The sequence below is a fragment of the Filicampus tigris genome, chromosome 4 (genome assembly GCF_054856515.1).
Source record: "Filicampus tigris isolate MCC_2025a chromosome 4, RoL_Ftig_1.0, whole genome shotgun sequence".
Classification (NCBI taxonomy): Eukaryota; Metazoa; Chordata; class Actinopteri; order Syngnathiformes; family Syngnathidae; genus Filicampus; species Filicampus tigris.
This window is the reverse complement of record NC_141220.1, coordinates 22,483,917-22,503,887: the sequence shown is the minus strand read 5'-3', so window position 1 is coordinate 22,503,887 and position 19,971 is coordinate 22,483,917. Positions and strand designations below refer to the sequence as shown.

The 19,971-nt window shown below is 39.3% G+C and overlaps 1 protein-coding gene across 1 annotated transcript in view; it reads left to right on the top strand.

The window, feature by feature from the left end:
* The first annotated feature begins 751 nt into the window (after positions 1 to 751).
* hgfb (hepatocyte growth factor b) overlaps positions 752 to 19,971 on the top strand; it is a 28,420-nt gene continuing 9,200 nt past the window's right edge. Inside the window, exons 1-10 of the mRNA XM_086029278.1 lie at positions 752 to 940; positions 2,961 to 3,120; positions 4,200 to 4,312; positions 4,641 to 4,755; positions 7,424 to 7,566; positions 9,294 to 9,414; positions 11,302 to 11,420; positions 14,620 to 14,785; positions 15,626 to 15,753; positions 16,558 to 16,651. Of these exons, the coding sequence (XP_085885404.1) occupies positions 892 to 940; positions 2,961 to 3,120; positions 4,200 to 4,312; positions 4,641 to 4,755; positions 7,424 to 7,566; positions 9,294 to 9,414; positions 11,302 to 11,420; positions 14,620 to 14,785; positions 15,626 to 15,753; positions 16,558 to 16,651 (1,208 nt within the window). The 5' untranslated portion in view covers positions 752 to 891. The remainder of the gene's footprint in view (positions 941 to 2,960; positions 3,121 to 4,199; positions 4,313 to 4,640; positions 4,756 to 7,423; positions 7,567 to 9,293; positions 9,415 to 11,301; positions 11,421 to 14,619; positions 14,786 to 15,625; positions 15,754 to 16,557; positions 16,652 to 19,971) is intronic.

Genomic DNA, 19,971 nt, shown 5'->3' with positions numbered 1-19,971 from the left:
GCGTAGTTTTCCTTTAAAAACTTCAGGCTGATGACATGGTTTGAACACAAATTTGTTAGACTATTCTTTTCTTTAACACTGGTGTCGTCGGAAAATAAATCAAATGTATACATATCATTTAGTTTATACATACTGTATATGATATGGTACATGCAAACACAAATAAAGCCTAAACAATGATATGGTCATGTTTGGTAGATCTTGTAGACATTTTGTGTAAAAGTAAATACAAAGTAAGACATGTGCTATTTCTACTGGTGCTTTGTCCCACTCTCCCTGACATAGGGTTGCTGGAGTCACCCAAACTGAAAGGAAGTGCTTTGTGCTTTTTGCTAAATGACAACACAAAGACATTTGGGGCAAGCTTCATTGTGCCACACAAATTTGCCAAGCATGTAGTCCTAATCCTGTTCCTCATACTTAGGGCCAAATATTATTGTGCCCACAATACCGCCTTGCGTGTATTCATATAAAATGTGAAATTGTAAATGCTTATGGTTTGTCATTTGGAGTCTTAATAATGATAATTATTCCATCTATGTAGTCATAATATCAGTTGGGGAATTGTTTTTGAAAATGGTTGTTATATGATGACTGGTGTTTTGTCACTGCAGTGTGCCTTTTCGGCTAAGGATTAATAAAACTGGAATAAGAAGTTAACGGGGTGGGCGAGAGAAGTATAGGGAGGGCTGAGGAGGAGGGAGAGGGGTGGAGGAGGGTGAGGGAGCCGAGGAAGAAGTAGCTACTTGGAGGAGAGGAGACGCATCCTCTGCGCAGTGGTGGAAGCAACCTCGCACAGTTTGCGTCGGACTCCTCTTGTACTTTGGGCTCATTTCTCTCTCAGATAATCAGTGCTTATTTTCACGTTTGGTATACGATACGTGGATCGTGATGTGGATTTACAAGCTACTGCTGACTCTCACCGTGCTGTCCTACACAGGTAAGTTTGACCGTGGCTTGCAGGGTTGTTGTTGTTGTTGGGTTTTTTTTTTGCCATGACGCACGACTAAGTGAAATAATTCAATTGTCCTCAAGCTTGACACGAACAATTTCCATGCATTTGACCAGATAGATTTTTTTACTTTTAATCTGAATCATTGCTCGAACCGTATGTCCCATGTAGAGCCACTGCTAAAAGAGCAACGTGAGTGTCAATTCGTTACGCACTTTAATGCGTCTCATTAGGACCCACAAGAAAATAACTTGCGCGTGTGTTTGTGCGTGTGAGCAGGGGAACCCTAAGTGTTACCCATCATGACCGCTTTGAGTCATTGATTTGCATGTGTCATCATCACCATATCCGTGTTAGTGCTCGCGTTTATGTGCGCATATGGTCTCAGCGTTGATGTACGTCTGTGAATGACACGAGCCTCTATATGTTAGTAATTACTTAATTAGGACTGTTGTGAGTCATCGTGGGTTTCCGGGTGTCACTCAGCAGGAAATGACACATTCGAGCTGTCTGTACAGTATTGTCGTTGTAAAAAGTTTCATAAGCAAACAACTCTTTTATGACTTCTTAAAAATGTTTTTTATTGTTGTCGTAATTCATTGTAATTGTACATTGCATTGCCCAAATATTTTTTTTTAACAAACTGTTACCAAATTGTTTATTAAAAAATGTTTTCTTGTATTTATTTATTTTTTTACCAAAACATTCAAATATGACTTAGGCAACTATTGTAGGCTAACGATGCAATTACATTTATGTTCCACTATGCTTATTGTATTGTATGTATACTGTATATATTGCCAAGTTGTTTTGTGCAAAAGTATTATTTTGATCTTGTTCAATTTGTTATCTAGGAAATACACAGTTCTCCCAATGTACCAAAAATTGTCTAACTTTCTTAAATTTTGATGAAGTGAAGATGACAACATTTTCTCTTGGTTATTGTGTAATTCAAGCTTCATTCAAGCTGCAGGTGGCAGTAGTGTTCACTGGGGTTAGGGAGTGAATAAGCATATTCAAAAAAAATAAATAAATACAATGGTGCATTGATATATGAGTTCAAGTCATTCCATAACCATGCGCGTATCTCAAAACACTCGTATTGCAAAAGGCATTTCCTCATAATGAATCGAAATGGAAGTAACACCCCCTTCAAAATAACATCAAATTAGCTTCTTTTTAAACATCTTTTTTCCCATTTTCCATAAAAAAATTGCATTCAATAAAAATACAAATTAAAATCCCCCAAATTCTTCTGGTAAACATTACATATGTATTTTCCGTGGAAAACAGGGTGAAATGGGGAAAACAAACACCCCACATTTTTAATTAATTAATTTATTTATTTATTTATATATTAAGCGCGTGCCAAAACGCGAGTGCCAAAAGTGGGTGTCCACTGTATATGGTCAATTGAATACTTAAAAGACTGTCACATGTTCAGTATTTTCCCATAGAAAGAGGCTGTGGTATAATAATTTATTACACCCCATACAGAAATACTACAAAACACGTAATTTCTTGCTACAGGACCTTTTCTGAACAGGCTGCGTTAATGTCGGGCAAACTCACTACTTTTCTATAACTTTAAATCGACCATTAATCACTTTCAGACACCAAAAATATCCCATCTGTAATGCATAATCTGACTAAATGATCAGATTAATCATATTGTATTATATTAAAGTTGTGACCAGTTGGTGCATATCTAAGTATAAATCCAGTATGTACTCTACACTGTAACATGCTATTTACAGTTGGATCTGTCATCCCTGTCCGCTTGTGATTCTACTGCCTCGCCGTGATGCATTCATTCTCCATTTTGAACACCAGCTGACCAAACATGGTTGTAAATCATATTAGGAACAGCACACAATATGATTAATAACAATGAATACAACCAAAAGTGAGCGTTATTAATTAATATTTAATATATTGAAGTTGTATCTTATAGGATTGTACTTAATGCTATGTCCAATGCATACTGTATGTGATGTCTTTGTATCAGAGGCCAGAAGAAATGCACTGCAGGACTACCAGAAGACTGATGGCGTGCGTCTGGTTGTCACATCCCCTAGCCCCTCCCACCTGACCAAAAGTAGGAAGGTCAACATAGTCAAGTGTGCTCGAACCTGCAGCCGCAACAAAAAACTCCCTTTCACCTGCAGGTAATGTCTGCAATGCAACGTCATTCAATGCACCAAAAGCACTGACGTTATGGAGTAGATCCTAAAATAGACACTTGATACCAAAATGTCAGACTCGTCTTATGCGCATGGGTTCGTAAGACTTTTTTTATGCATGAACTAATGATAGACATGCCAACCAAATTTCTATGTTGCTAAGTGAAACTGGCTTTTGAGGCAGAATTTTCTTCCAATGCTCCACCCACATGCAATGAAAACAATAAAAATTATTTGTAGCAATGTACAAAAAAATCTACTTGAAGGACCACTTAAAGCCCAAATGGCCCTAAAATGGTTGCTTCAAAACAAAATAATTGACTGCACAGGTTGTTGAGACTTTTTTGTGGGTCTATTCTTAAGAGACATGTCTACCAAATGTCATAGTGAAAAGTGAAACTGGCTTTTGTGGCAAAATTTCCCATAAATAAAAAAAAAAAATCGGAGTTTTGTTTTTTAAGGAACGTCACCAAACGTTTTTGCAACACGCAATAACAAAAACTGAAATTGGTCCCAGTTTAGTGTCACCCCCTGTGTCGAGAATACATAGTTTGAATTTGGTAGCAATTCGAAAACACATCTCTGAGTATTTCTTCCAAAATTATCCATAATGGCCAAAATGACCCAAAAATGGCCGCTTGACACCAAAGTGGCAGACCTCTTGTGTCTTTTCGGATGTAGCGTTTTGAGACTTTTTTTCTGCATTTTCTCATGATCATTATCCACACCAAAAGTCATGTTGCAAAGTGAAACTAGCTTTGGGGGGCCGCATTTAGAAAAAAGTCTGAGGGATTCATGTATTTGCAACCCTACCAAAAATTAATTTTCACACGCCTGCAAGGCAGGCCAAAAATAATTTGAATTATGCTTGATAATGACAATGGAACAAAACAATTTCAAAAAGCCCTTGTTTCTTGTTCGCATTCTTCTCAAGTATTCACTCAGGTGTCTTTAGAGTTAAACGGGCATCTAACAATGGTGGTAATGGAGTGGAATGTTTCTTGTATCCTTCACTTTTCCTCCTTTTTTTTCTCCTCTCACTGCTTAATTGTTTTTGTGTCCAGAGCGTTCCTCTACGATCACCAAAACAGGAAATGCCAGTGGCTGTCTTTTGACCGCAACTCGCCCGTCGCCCAGACGCAACACGACTTAAACGTCCAACTTTATCAAAAGAAAGGTGACTATCCTGCACAATGTGTCGACATCAGTCGCTATTGTTGGTTGAAATCAGCTAAAAAAAAAACAGCCCAGAGTTATTTTTAGCCTTGTTAAGATGTCTTCCCTTGAGAGGTAAACAAGGGAAGGGCAAGGACCGATGTCGTTGTTTATTGTGTCGCGGCACATTATGCTTCATTTTGTGTCATTACGGGACCTTTTGTGTAAACTGTGGAAACTCCTCCCGCCCTACAAACAACTGTGAATTCCCAACACGTGGAAAGTCTTCATGCAAACACATACTTGTCTCATTACAGCAACAGCGTAAATATTCCCATTCTCTTTTTCAGACTACGTTCGTGAGTGCATCATGGGTACCGGTGAGAGCTATAGGGGTCGAAGGTCGGTGACAGTCAGTGGGATCCTGTGCCAGGCCTGGGCCTCCCCTATTCCTCATGAACATAAGTAAGAACCATATACTGTATATGTATATAGTTGTGTTTGTTTTGGCCTGTTAGTGATGCAATTAGCCAGTAGCTGTAGGCTACGATGCATGCTTGTGTACACGATATGAGAGCGTAAGAGCTCCTGGGGTGCAATCCTTCATCAAAAGTGCACACACCAGTTCTTGATACAGGCTTTCTGTTTACCCAAATATGTGTGTGTGTGTGTGCGGGGGTGTGTGTGTGTGTGTGAGCAGGATTTTTTCTAAGAGCCTAGAGTGAAGCTGGAGGTGCAGTACCTCCCCGCCGAGTTACATTCCCAGATAAAGCACATTTTCTAATCGGATGCCCTGTAAAAATAAAACAAGCCAATTAAAGAAGCTTGTACTCATGCAAGGAGTAAAACATTTTTTTTTTCTCCACTGTGTAATGGTGAATGTCTTTAAAACACTGGTGAGTCATCAGGAGGGATTCTATGCCTGCACTTAGTGTGAAAGTCGAGTTGCAGTGTAGGTGGTTTGGCTGGGGGGCAAATACCTAAAATGACAAAACCAGGTTCAAACGGTCATCAATGAGACAGTTGCAGTTTCATCCAGCAAGCGACCGCTGGAAAAAAATATTTAACAATTGTCATTGGTAGAATACAGAAAATAATAAAAACTTTGGCCGCAGCTGGTCCAAAATCAGTAGCGTTCTTGCACTGACTGTGTGCAATGCTCCCTGAAACTTTGACGAGGAAATTTTGAAAGCTGCCACAGGTACACAAAACTTTCACGTTGATATTTCCACCTCAAAAGGATTTTAATATTGAGTAATGATTCCCCCCAAAATTGAAGCAAATGGCTTGGAAATTGTCACCGTAAAAGAGCAAGACAACACTTATGTACCTTTGTCATTGACATCAGCTAAAAATGGGAGGGCGCTGGACAAAACAAATGAAAAACAGGAACTATGGCTTTCTCCAAGTGTGCCTTCTTCTGTCATGAGACCACGTATTCAGGGGTGGAGCTACATGTAGCCCAGGGGTGGCCATGCCCACCCCTTGACACTCTCTGGTCACCCCCACACTTAGGTGGATATTTTGACATCTGTGATTTTTCTGCCATTTTCACATTTATAAGAATTTAAGAGATTTTTGTGTCATTGTGCTTCTTAGATATGATTTGAATGAATGAGACATTGATCTAAGTATGTGAAATGGCATCAGCCGTCAGTAGCAACTGATCAGTCCGATTGTTTGTTATAGGTAGACTATGAGATAGTGCACTAAAGAAAAATGGTATAGTAAATTAAGCTTAGCAAAGCTTTTTACTAAATTGGTCCTGCTTGATTATGAGTGTGGCAGACATTGTTCTGAGTCGGGTCGCGGGGCGTGCTGGAGCCTATTCCAACTGTCTTTGGGCAGTAGGGTGGTTGCCAGCCAATCGCAGGGCACACAGAGACAAACATCCGCACTCACAATCACACCTAGGGGCAATTTAGAGAGTCCAATCAACCTACCATGCATGTTTTTGGAATGTGGGAGGAAACCGGAGAACCCCGAGAAAACCCACGCAGGCACGGGCAGAACATGCAAACTCCACACAGGGAGGACGGAGCCGGGATCAAACCCACGACCTCTGAACTGTGAGGCGGACGTGCTAACCAGTCGACCACCGTGCCGCCGTATGATAAACAATGATTCAAAACATACTACTCTATTTCTCTAAGCCAATCAACAAAGACATTTTACTGACCTATCCAGGTGGCATGTGGACAAGTTTCTGCAAAGGGTTAACTAAACCATCAGTTCAGAGATGGTCTTTACGTCATTACTTGGAAAAACACAGTTTGGCTCACCGCGTGGCTCTCTGGAGGCCCAGGCCATGTGCAGTCCCGATGGAGAATATATGAGTCACCGTCATCATTGGCGATTGTTTACATTTCTTCCCGCTACAGCCTCATGGAACGCTATATTGTTTCGTTTGTATTCTTTTCAGTGGTGGGAAGTAACCAAGTGCAAATAGTGTACTTTGGCACTGTTCTGAAGTAAATCTTTTTTTTAAGGTGTCTGTGCTTTCCTTAGTATTTATTTTTCTGACAACGTTTTACTTCTACTCACTACATTTGAAAACTTTCAATAACAAGATAGTCCATCCATGGCAGCATAAAGAATGATTTGGCCTTAACGTGTTTTGCTATGTGCCAGCCTAAAAGCCAGCAGCTTCTTGCATTTGAAAATATATCTAATCTGAAGAAACACCCACAATTACCGGTAGGTGTAATTTTCAGTTGTTACTGGCTAATTTAGTCAATTCACAACATTCACAAAACTGCGGAAATACATTATTTTGATGACTTGAAAGCATCATGCCAAGTTATCAAAACAGGTACATGTTTTTTGGCATTTGCAAATTAGCATATCGTCATATTTATGTCATATTTCTTTGGGGACCTATTCTCCGTTATTTGCTGGAAATCTTTTCTATTTGCTGATTTTGCCTGACGGCGCATCAATTTCTCTCACATTGAGAGGACACTGACTGCTCGGGACGACGGCCACTGTGGCCTTAAGTGTATTCGTTTTTTGTTTTTTTTGTTTGTTTCTCTTTTCCTAAAAACTTCTCTCCACACGCTACCGGCAAACAGCTTGCAGATGGTCTATGCACATGTGGTGCGTGTTTGCGTAACTGCTGCTCTGCTCCCGACAGATTCATGTCCAAGCGCTTCAGCAAGAAGGACCTCAGGGAGAACTACTGTCGAAACCCGGATAACTCCACCGTCGGACCGTGGTGCTTCACCACCGATCCGCGCCACAGACACCAGGAGTGTGCAATACCGCAGTGCTCTCAGGGTAGGCCACATGCGCAAACACGTGTCTTTGAGTGGATTTCGGGGTACCTGTGAGTTCCAGCACAATTCAAGACGGCATTTAAGTTTGATAACCCTAATTTGAAAGCTTAATCGTTTAGGTTTGATAACCCTAATTTGAAACCTCAATCGTGGCTGGAAATTCTCATTTTAAACTCTAACCCTGGTTTAATGTGGCAAGCAACGGTTAAAGTGGTCATTTGACCCCGTAGCCTTATATTATTTGAAATGCTACCCCTTGTTCGAAAACTAAACTTGAAACCCTCATTTGAAGCACTTACCCTTCTTTAATACCCAAAGCAAGGCTTGAATCCCTAATTTGAAACCATAACCCTGGCTTGTAAACCTACTTTGCTCTAACCATATCTTTAAATTATATTTTAAAATGCTTATGATAATCTGTAATCTTAATTTGGAACCGTAATTTGAAACCGTAATTTGGTTTACAACAGTCAAAGTGGAAGTCAACCCCATATTTTTCTTTACAAGAATGTGTTCTATGCAGGCCCATTTGTCAAAACATGGCATTCTGATTAATATTGCGTTTGTGGAGTATGAGTTAAGTAGTAAAATCCACCCGTTATTGTCCATCTCAGGCGGCGGCCCTTTTGTCACTTGCTGAAAATTACATCACAGTCACCCAGGGCTCAGATAACGACCAATTATGGCTCAGCTTCAGAAAACAGTTGAGCCCTGATTGGTCGTTACCTGAGCCCTGAGCAGTTGTGATGTCATTTTCAGTCGGCAGAAGTGACAAAATGGCCGCCCCCTGTGATGGCTAAAAACAGTGGATTTTGCTGCTTAAATCATAGTGCACAAATGCAATATTAATCAGAATACCATGTTTAGACGAGTGACTTTACAGCGAAGATGTTATTGCAAATATTTTTGGGGGGCTGACTTCCGCTTCAAAAACAGTTTTTCAAATCTCAACCATGACTTGAAACCCTTACTTGAAACCATAACCCTGTCTTAAATCTCAAGTTTTGAAACCGTAAACCTTGTTTAGAACCCTTAGCCTGGCTTGAAGCCCTCATTTGAAACCCTAACAGTGGTTTGAAACCCTACTTTGAGGGTAACCATAACTACCATGTGACCGGCGATGAAAACAAGCTTCACACCCCTGTTTAATGGGAAACATGCCTCAAAGTACACACAATTTGCTTGCGAAAGTAACGCACGCACGCAGCTCTGTGTGTAAAAACACGCTCTGCTGCTGACATCTGCCTCTAATCTTCACGCGCAGTGTTGTTGACAGTAGACAGCATGTAGTTCGCCGTGTAACAAATGGGAGCTTTGCCTACATGAAAGGCATCAGCACCTTCATGTCTCTCTCACTTAATAAATGCTTGCAGGTGTGTGTGTGTGTGTGTGTGTGTAAATATAATCAAATCTATGCCATAGGAACAAGAGGTGTTTTATTACAAAATAGTGTGTAACCTAGAATATACTGTGGTGATTTAACATGTATGCAATTAAATGTTATTTAGTTGTCCTGGAGACCATGAATTGAAAAACTTTGTTGCTAAATGGCCACATTTGAATTCAAGCCAGAAGGATTGGTCAGATGACGTAAATGAGGTTAAAAAGGATGTAAAGTGCGCTTATAAAATAGTTCATTTTAATGATAAAACAATCCATTCTCGTTTTATTTTTTTTCTATTAGCTCTTTTGCAATGTTTATTTTATGTATGTGTCATGGTTGCATAGTGGAGTGCATACATTGCAATGGGGAGGACTACAGAGGGCCCATGGACCACACAGAGAGTGGAAAGGAATGCCAACGCTGGGACCTGGAGGAGCCACACAAGCACCTGTACCACCCTGACAGGTAACACACGCAAACATGATCACACAGTGATGATTAAATTAGCCAGTCAACATCTACCGCTCCTACCTCAGTTGGGTGGAAGTCTCAGATTCTCTGAAAGCCTCCAACAACGCCAGGGAAAGTTTTTTCACTATGGAGGGGTCTGAAAAGTCACTAAAAACTGAACCACAGCAGAAATGGTTATCTATATATATTGAGGATGTGACTGCTGACAAAAGCAGCAGGATGAATTCGGAAGTGTTTTGGCCAACCAGGCAAATGCTTAAGAACTCACTGGATGGCGCCTCTCAGTGCAGATGGACAATGACCCGAAGCATAATGCAAAAGCAACCAAAGAGTTTCTGAAGGAAAAGAAGTGGGAAATTATGCAACGGACAAGTCAATCACCTGACCTGAATTCGACCGAGCGTCCTCAGAGATGAAGTTTAGCATCTGGCGATGTTGGTGATACATTCTAGATTTCAGGCTGTAATGGAATGCGAATAAATTTGCACTAAAGTATTAAAAATATGAAAGTTTGCTTTATCCTGCTAATTTTTCGCATTCCTTTTGGTCCCTTTAAATCTGGGAGGCGTATACACAAACTGTTGTAATTCCTACACCGTTCGCTTGATTTAGACGCAAATTCCCTCTAATTAAAGCTGAAGAGCTGCAGTTAAGCACCTCTAGTTAATTTTATTCCAAATCCATTGTGGTGGTGTTTACGGTCTAAAAGATGAGCAAAGGGTTAAGGTGTCAATGTCCCATTATTTATGGACCTGACTCTACATGGGTTAATCATCTTTAACTCTGACTACCGCTGTGGTCGAGTCTCTGAAAATATAGTGCCAGAGAAAGATTTTTGCTAGAGTGGTCTTAATAGTCACTAAATGCATGGTTAAATGAGTCAGTGTGATTGGCTTGCTTCTGGGAGGTTGTTTCAGAGTCTCCAACAAAAGTCTCCTTCAACACAAAAAAAAAGTCAAGAGGGGTCTGAGTAGCCACTAAATAAAGAGTTAAATTAGCCTGCGTGATTCTCTTGCAGTCTGGATGCAGAGGGGTGAATGTATTCTGTTCTGACTGCAGAAGGAAATCTCTCTGTCTCCAACAACCCCAAAGGACACGTTTTTTTTTTTTTGCAGGAGAGCTCTGAGTGATCAACACTTTAATGCACAAAAGTAGCTAACCGCGAAAAAGCGTGTGTAAAACATGTAATTCTTGAGGTAAAAGACCTTTTATCAAGACACCTGGGAACTGTTTGAGTTTGTGAATATAAATGCCTGATACATCTACTTTAAGGTCATGTGCTTGTGCTGCAAGTGATTTAGAAGTCAGACAGTGTACTTACATCTCCCTGTTGAGACACACTTTGTATTTCTAGCAGTGATTTGCTGGGAAAATGTTTCAATCTGACTAATTGCTCTAAATGCCTGGTAAACCCAGTACAGATTCCTAAGCTTAAACTTTTTCAGAAGGGAGTACTTACATTTTACTCCATGATTTTTGTGTCATGTTGTGTGTGGGAGGCAGGAACAACTAAATCCAGACAAGTGAGTAACATCCAGGCAGGAACCTTAATCATGTTTTTTTTGTTTAAGACTAACAAACCGTGAAAGCGCAGACAAGACAGCGAAACTAATGAAATCACAGTGTTTGTGTAAACCAGGTCGTACATTCAGTACACTGATGAAGTTAGCAGCAGGTCAATTAATCTGTTTGATTAATTGACTGATTAAGAAGGGGCCTGTAAGTGATCCCACTGCCTGTTTCTTAGGAACACTTTCACACAGCCAAGACATTTGATATTAGTGTTTTTGCTCACTCGTACTTTTTCAATCATTCTTTGACACAGTGTTTTCTTTCAAGTCCAATGATGTCATGCTGTTACTGATGCATGTTTCGCATTAGGAATCCCGACAAAGGCCTTGATGATAACTACTGCAGGAATCCAGACGGACGCCACAGGCCCTGGTGCTTCACCACGGACCCAAACACGAACTGGGAGTACTGCGCCATCAAAGTTTGTGGTAATGCAACGTTTAGATGTATTTTATTGAATGTATTAGAGTAGTAATTAAAGCGCGGTGCACCACTATTAGTATGTGTACTATTTGTAGTGGTACTTTAAAGAATCACTAAATTAAATGTTTAACGTATTCACTGTCAGACATTTCAGACCCTCTTTAACCCTAAATTAAAAAAAAAAAAAAAATATATATATATATATATATATATATATATATATATATATATAAATAAATTCCTGGGATTGAATGGCTGGACTGTGAAAAGACAAATAAATACGTAAATGGCAGTGAAGAGTTAAATTGTGCATAATGCTACCGTGGCCTTTTTTTCCACAATACATTTTGCTTTTAATCTGTGTGTCTTTAAACATTAATCTTTTAAATTTAACTTTGATTTGCAATTCATTTTAAATTAATCATTATTTAAGGAGAGTTATTAAAGTTGAAACCGGACATAATGTTACAGTGATTTACAATAGTATTAGTATCTAATTATTTCCAAAGGTTTTAATAGTTCAGTGGTGTCCTAGACAGAGCTTTTTTGCTTATGCTTTTATCTAATGCATTGAAAAATGTATTATGAAAAATAAACTATGTAAGATCAGGCATTTTACACGTATGCACGTATTTTGTCCATATTTCAAATAGCATTTTTGTCATACATCTGGTTAGGAAGTGTATGAGAGTACAGTATGAGGCCTCACAGGAGCACTGATGAAAAATTGTTGCTCCCTGCAGCATTTATGTTGCCCATCCCTGATATAAATCATATATATTTAACATCATCCTGACATATACCATTGGTTCTCACACTTTTATACCAAGAACCACCTAAAAAAATACTTGAGAGGCTTTCCAAGTACCACCATAATGATGAACTTTAAAATACCGTAGTTCTCATGAAAAACACAAAACAGAGGCTTTATTCCTAAAAAGTATATTTGATATTGTTCATTATTAAGCCATTATAACATTGTGCCACTGTTTCAAATTTAATGCTGTGCTTGGATAGAAATATAAATGATTATTTAATTAAAATCTATTGCACAAAATTTTAATGAAAAAAAAAAAGAATTAATGTTTGAAAACAAACTGTTCTAAAATAGGAAATTCAAATGTGTTGTACACTAAAGTTAAATACAACTGAACTGCACTGAACAAATGTATTGTATTTGATTAACATAATAGGCACATTCAAGAAGGGATTTGTTTGTAGTATCTGTGAAAAAGTGAAGAAAATTTGCCAAAATGACAACAAATGCATTCAGCAAAAAAGGCGAAGTAGACACATGATTGCCTCCAAAACATGATGTGGCTGTTATGAGGCTGACATGCGCTGTAATGTGCTTGAAAATGACCCTTAAATCGAACGGCGATGAGCCCTCTGTGATCTGAGGCTGCTGCAGAGTCATCAGCCTGCTTGGCAACATGTGTACGAGGATGGCACTCTTCCATGTGGACCCACTCGTGATTCAGTGTCCCTAGGCTCCCCCCTTCCTACCCCCTCATGTTTTCCCCCCTTATAAAAAAGAAATAAAAAAACAAAAAAAAATCATCTCCTGCCTCCTCGCGGTCCCTGATATGGAGGTTTGTTGGAAACGGAGCGAGTTTACGACTCAGTGAGTCTTAATGAAAACAAGACAGTGAGAGCGAGGGAGCACAGTGTTCTTTTCTCTGTCAACATTTGAATTTTTTTTTTTTTTTTTACATGCTTTGAGTTCATTCTTAAAAGGCCCAAAAATACCACTAATTCTTCACCGAGGATAAAGAACATTTGCCTTTGAGAAATGTTATATTATCTGTCTACATGTGTTGCTCTGCAGTTTGTTTCCGTTCCAAACTTTGCTGCGTTCAGGGAGGGCAGAATATATGGAAGTATGTCACATTTTCGCCACACTTCATGAAGTTGATCGATAAATTCATGGACAGTTAACACGATTTTGGTGAGCTTAATAGACGAGATTGTAAATCTCTGGATAGGGAAAATCCACAGATAAACCGCATCTTTGTTTAAGCTGCAGGAGTTAAAGATTGGGAAATGGGTTCCAATTTTATGGTATATTGTAAACACACATATGTTTTTAACTATTTTATGTTGTTATAGCAGCGCTTATGATGCAACATTCGGTGACTGCGATATTTAGAAGCAGCTGTAGTTGCTCTTTGCTAAACGAGTCTCTGGGACTTTATGATGTCGGTGCAGGTGCAGAATAGCAGCAAACAAAATGGCAGGCATATTATCTGGGGGGAGCGGGGGGGGGGGCTGCTGGTTGGTCCCATTTCGATGTATAATTTGAGTCATTTCATAATTTGTCTGCACACTTTGCCGCACTGGGAACGTTCTCATCTCTTTAATTCTCACGCTCTCCTTTATCTTATCTCTCATCTCGTCTGTAGTCAGATAAGCTTTTTTCGTGACGCCTATCATTGCTTCTCTGTGCAAACTGCAGTACAATTAGTCAGACAAATTGCTTTTTTATGATCTATTTCTCTTTGGTGTCCTATATAGCAACATAGATTTTTAATATATTTAATTTGTCACTTATTGGACTGTTTATTATTATTATTATTATTATTATTATTATTATTATTATTATTGTAGGTGGCACATGGTTTATCACCTATAGAAAACTATCTCTCTTTTAAACTATTTGAATCATCATTGAAAGAAAGTGTAATTACATTTAAAATAATGAAAAAACATTTTTTTATTTATTGTATGTATAATTAGACAAATAGTTGGGCTGATGATTGAATACCTGTGTAACTGAAATAAACTTGTGATGAAAAAAAGATGTATGTATCACATATTCTGATGACTAAAAATATGGTTAATATTTATAAAATGAAATTGTTAAAATTATTTTAAAATGTTCTATTTATGCAATATTAAATCTGATCATTTTAATTATTTTTTGTAAAAGAGAAACATAATCCATTGATAAAGAAAGAAATAATTTAAATATCTGTAAATAAGTATAGCTAAAGAAAAGTATTGAAGTAATTAATTGAATGTGTATTCTGATTCTTGAAGACTGGTCCAATTTCAAATGAATAATAATAAAAATAAAGAATGAAAAATGTATGCATATATAAGACATTATAATACAAATAAAAATAAAATAAAAGTTTCAACTCCATAAAAGAATATTTTCCATCTACCGTTCCCCCCCTTTCTTCATGCTTTGTTTTGCCTCAGAATCACCTCCCAAAAGAACCACGGTGGAAACCAGCGAGTGCTACCAGGACAAAGGAGAAGCTTATAGGGGGACGGTGGACATGACACCCACTGGGCTCACCTGCCAACGCTGGGACTCACAGTATCCCCACAACCACTCCTTCATCCCGCAGGCGTACCCTTGCAAGTGAGTCATCCGTCCGTCTGTCTGAAGCCTCGCTGAATATAAGATAAGATAACTTAATGCAGTGTTTTTAACGCAATGGGCCTACGAATGGCCTGAGCGATGTACCGGAATGTTTCAGCCCATGAAATGGATGGTTGAACGGCTGGTCACCACTGCCTTGAAACCGTAATACAGATACCATTACTTCGCTCATTACCTAGTTACAGTTACAGTCTCTGAGTTACAGTTATAATTAATTAGCTCAAGTAACTTGGTTATAGTTACGGTTACATAATAATCAGTTATAGTTACATTCATTTGTTACAAACTGGAGACTTGGCCGTGTTTAGAATTCATGAATTACATTGAAACGCAAGGTAAATTTGAATCAGCACACACCTGCCACCATTTGAAGTGCCTCTGATTAACCCCAAATAAATTTCAGCTGTTCAAGTCAGCTTTTCCTGACATTTTTTTTCGGTATATTTCATCACAAACCATGGTCCACGGAGAGCTTCCACGGCATCAGAGGGATCTCATTGTTGAAAAAAATCATTCAGGAGAAGGGTACAAAAGATTTTCCATACACCATAGAACACAGTGAAGACTGTCAAGAGGCCGGTGGCAACATCTAAGCCGCTGCAGGTATTTCTGGCAAGTACTGGCTGTTTAGCAGATGGGACAACAATCTCCCAACTTCTTTATATGTAGGCTGTAGGTTAAGGTGAAAACATTCTGAAATGATTATTATTTTTTTTTTTTTTTGGTACACCTTATCTTTTTTGTACCTCAAAAACTTGGAACTTGAACAGGGGTGTGCAGAATTTTTATATCCACTGTACATTTCTTGTTGCTTTCCAGAGATTTGAAAGAAAACTACTGCCGGAATCCAGATGGCAAAGAATTCCCATGGTGCTTTACGACGGACCCGAGAGTCCACACCATGTTGTGCACCAACATCCCTCAGTGCGGCTCCCTAAACAAGCCTGGTGAGAGACTGGCTTTGCACTCCAAAATAGCAGCAGCTGGATTCCTTTTCTCACACTAAGAGTTGTACTTTACCCCAACTCACAGTGCAAACCACACACACTCGATTATAGATGTATTTTCACCCCGTCCCTGCGGAGAGCTATAGGAGTGTGGGAAGTCCTTGCGACCACGCCTCACACAAACAAAGCCTGATGGTGTGGATGGATTAGAACTGTCTGGTATGATTTTTGTGGATGTAAAGTACATGTGGGTCTATACAGCCAGAACATACTCATAATCCCATGAGGTCTGAATTACTATAGATATTCCAATTTTGTTGTGTGCGGTGAAGATGAAGGATACTTTTGAGGTAGTTTGCTGGAGGATCTGGATTCCAGAGTAATCAAGATTTGGATCAATGGAGTATTGTTAGAAGTAAGAGTCAAAATATTAAGAGCGCCTCTCAGTATTAATGTCACAGTCTAATGGTCCGTCTTGTGTTCCTGTGTCAGTGTTACCCACCCGTCATATTATCATGCAAATATAACAGCACAGAAAAGAAAAATAAATAAGCCTAGCAGGTTAAGTTTTATCTTTCCTTTTTCTTTTCCTGGATTTTGTAATGGGTCATCATAACAAGATTGTTCACAAAACCCGCCATGTGCAGTAAATAAAATAAGACCATCCAGCAACATAGAGCGCTTTAATGCTACTGATTTCAGTTTTATCGTTTTGAACAGGAACGAGTAAAGTGAATTCTCATTTTCATACCCGTGTTTGAGGCTCACTGAGCTTCATCCACTTTCTTTTGTCGTTCATTTCAGACTGCTACGAAGGCTTCGGAGAGAAATACCGAGGGGAGCAGTCGAGGACAAGATCCAACCTGCCTTGCTCTCCCTGGGAGGAGCACAGCAACAGGTTAGCCTACTGCATCCATCCATTTTATATAGACCCTTTCACATTTTTCCTGGTAGCAAGAGACAGAGCAATCTTTGATTGCAACCTTCCATGTCATATGACCAAGGAAGAGTGATTGGGAAAACAGGGGAAATTGCTTGAATGATGATTTGAGCCTTCTTCTCTACCAACAGTTTGAATGTGTGAAGTGCCAGTCGAAAAGAAAATGTTATGCGAGATAAATTGCTTTGAAGTAAGACATAACACAAGCAATAATTTACATTTGAACAGCTAAGTTGATGCAAAAGTAGATGTGGTAGAAATTCTGACATAGTTGACATGATCAATCATGGATTGGCTAATTAAATTACTTTTCCGTTCCTCGGATAAATGGCACAGATGTGCTCTTTTGATGCTGAAATGGAAAGCAAGCTGTAGAAGTGATGTTAGCTAGCAGGCTAGCCATGATGAATTGCAAAATTACTTAAAGACAAACCCGACCAAACGTTTTATACATACCTGTGAGAAATTGTCTTTCATAAGTCTAATGATGGAGGCTTGGTTCCAAGTCTATCCGTTGAGAAGTTGCTGCTTCCACTTCTCTGTAAACTTACGACATCCACTCTTTTTGACCTCCTTTCCCACAGGTTGCACTGGATTAATTTAGATTATTTATTTATTTATTTATTATTGTTATTATTTTTAATGAAATATGTAAGAATTTTGGAGTATACCTGGCAGCGCAACCCCAAACACAGCATGTTTTTGCCGTCGTTTTTTAGCAGTCGTCAATCCCTTTCTGAGACCTTGAAGTACCCTGCCGTTGATTGTTTACAAACAAAATGAAAAGGTCTATAGCTCTTGCATGATTGTCTTACATGGACATATACAGCAAGTCTAGCAGCTAACAGTGATCATCAAAAAAGGCAGCGACCCAGGAAAAAAAGGCACAAAAATCCTGGCTTTAACAGACTGTCTAAAATTAGTTGGCCCTCATTCTTATTTCTTCATTGTGTGCAATTGTAAGAGTCCAACTTTTGTGGTAACAGTTTGGCAGGGTCTCTGCGGAACCTTACCAAGTCTTAAATTTGATTTTCCAAAAATGAAGGCTTTAATTACGATGAAAAATGATACTTGTTAAACATTAAATCCACCATTCAACGGTCTTAAAATTGCCATAGATGCTATAAACAACAATGCTATATTTTCTTGGAAAGACTTTAAAGAATTTGATGAATTTGTAGTTAATCTGAATGTAGAAAAAAATATTCCATTTTCACATCGTTGAGCTGGGCCTTTTCCCAGCTGACTTTGAGGTAAGATCTACACTATGGTACAGTTCCCAGTCAATCACAGGGCACATATTGACAAACAGCCATTGAGACTCTTATTCACACATATGGACAATTTAGAGTATTCAAGTGTAACATGCACGTTTTTTGAATGTGGGAGTAGGCCTACCTTGAAAAACGCAGTTCAAACGATGCACCTCTCGACCTTGAAAAAATGTTTAAAGAAATCTAGGGCACGGAACTTCTATTCCAGCATGTCCCAATGCATGAAACAAGGTCAATGCTCGGAGGAGTTGGGTGTGGAAGAACGTATTTTGGATGAAATACAACTATACATACTCCAACATCTTGTAGAAATCTTAGTAGTGTACACGACAGTCTGTCAGTCATCTTTCCTTCATTATTTCAGTGTCCCAGTCTGTCAGCTGCGGCGACAGTCAATCAGTGTAGAGAACATCACATTCATGCATGCAAAAAAAACCACAGTGTGGTGATTGATGATATAAAAACAATATGGGACAATGTCATTGCAGTCTGTGGGACTAAAAAGTATACAACACTGTTTTGTTTTGTTTGTTTTTTTTAAACTCGTGGCTGCTTGTGCTGCGCCTGTGTACGATGTAGTAATTACGTTCTCGACACCGATTGACTTTTCGGCGCTGCCGATGGATGTACTCTATGTACCCATACTGACAATCATTGCTTTGAAGTGTCGGGGTGGCACACCCGAAAAACTGCTCTGGGAAAAGCCGACACCAATAGTGTCAATATACTGAAATGACCCAGATGAACAGAAATGCAGAGTTGAAGGTAGTTTTGTCATTGGTGATATGGCAGCTCAGTTTTGTGACTAATTCCAAGGCAGCACTCTGGTCAATCCAGAAGCCGCAAAATTGCATTGCTGAATAGACGATAGTCTGCAATGTTTTGTTTCTGGCATTTAAAAAAACATTGTCCCTAGCAGAGCAGGTTGATTTTCGATTTTACCACTCGTAATCTGTTTGAATCTACTCCTTCTAGAAGATAAAAAATGAATTGAATTTGCCAATTTGGCAGATGCAACCTTCGGTGTGCCCGGTTAATAGATCATCTTACACATCAGTTTACCTGAGCAATTAAGTTTGCACCCGTTTTTACCTCTTGTAAATCAGACCCTGTATCCATTTTTAACACCTATAGTGTAATCAGCCAGATGTCCCAATATGTGAGTCCATATTTAAGAGCAGAGTGTTTGTGTAGCTCTACACCGCCTACATTTAGTCGATATTCATTTTACAATTTTACAACAGTTCTTCAGAACTCCTCAAAACCTGTGAAAGTGCTTCGCCTCAAGATGACCTAAGTCGGCAAGAATGACTCCTGATGAGGGCAGTCCACCTCACTCCCCACCTATGACCCTGCGCCCCTCCTCTGCCGCAGCGCTTCAAAGCCATTCCGACGCACCCCCTGGCTCCCGCCCAGAGGGGTTCAGAGATCAAGGTTTAGGGAGTCATTGGCTGTTAAGCTCATGGTTTAAGATTCAACAAACACGAGCAGTCATTTGTTGAATATGCCGTAGTGTTCCTGTATGGACGAGCGTGGAGGAATTTTAGCGTGAGGCAGAACCATGTGTCAAAGAGTGTAGGTGGCTGTTTATGTGAGTAATTCCTCTGCGCATCACCTCCTTATCTTGTCCCGCAGGACAGAGAGCCTACACAGCTGTATACTTCCACTAGCCAGATCCTATCGGCATGCATTTGTTCAGCTTTTACTAGAAACTCAATCGCCAGGAAGTCTGTCTTATATTCTCTTCTTAGAGCCTAAGCAAAAGGGTGCAAGGGTGTTCTTGGGATTGTTTTGTTTCTTTGTCTTTATTATTCTCTTTTCTAGGATTTTCCATTCTTGAACACTCATCAAATTTTACAAGCATATTTGAGAATTCAGCCATTGAAGACAATTTCCCTTAGCAACATGACCATTGGTAAACCTGTCTAGCATGAGTAGACTCACAGAAAAAGTCTAACAGACCAATGTCTGAAAACACAAGGAAAGTCTGCTATTTTGATCATT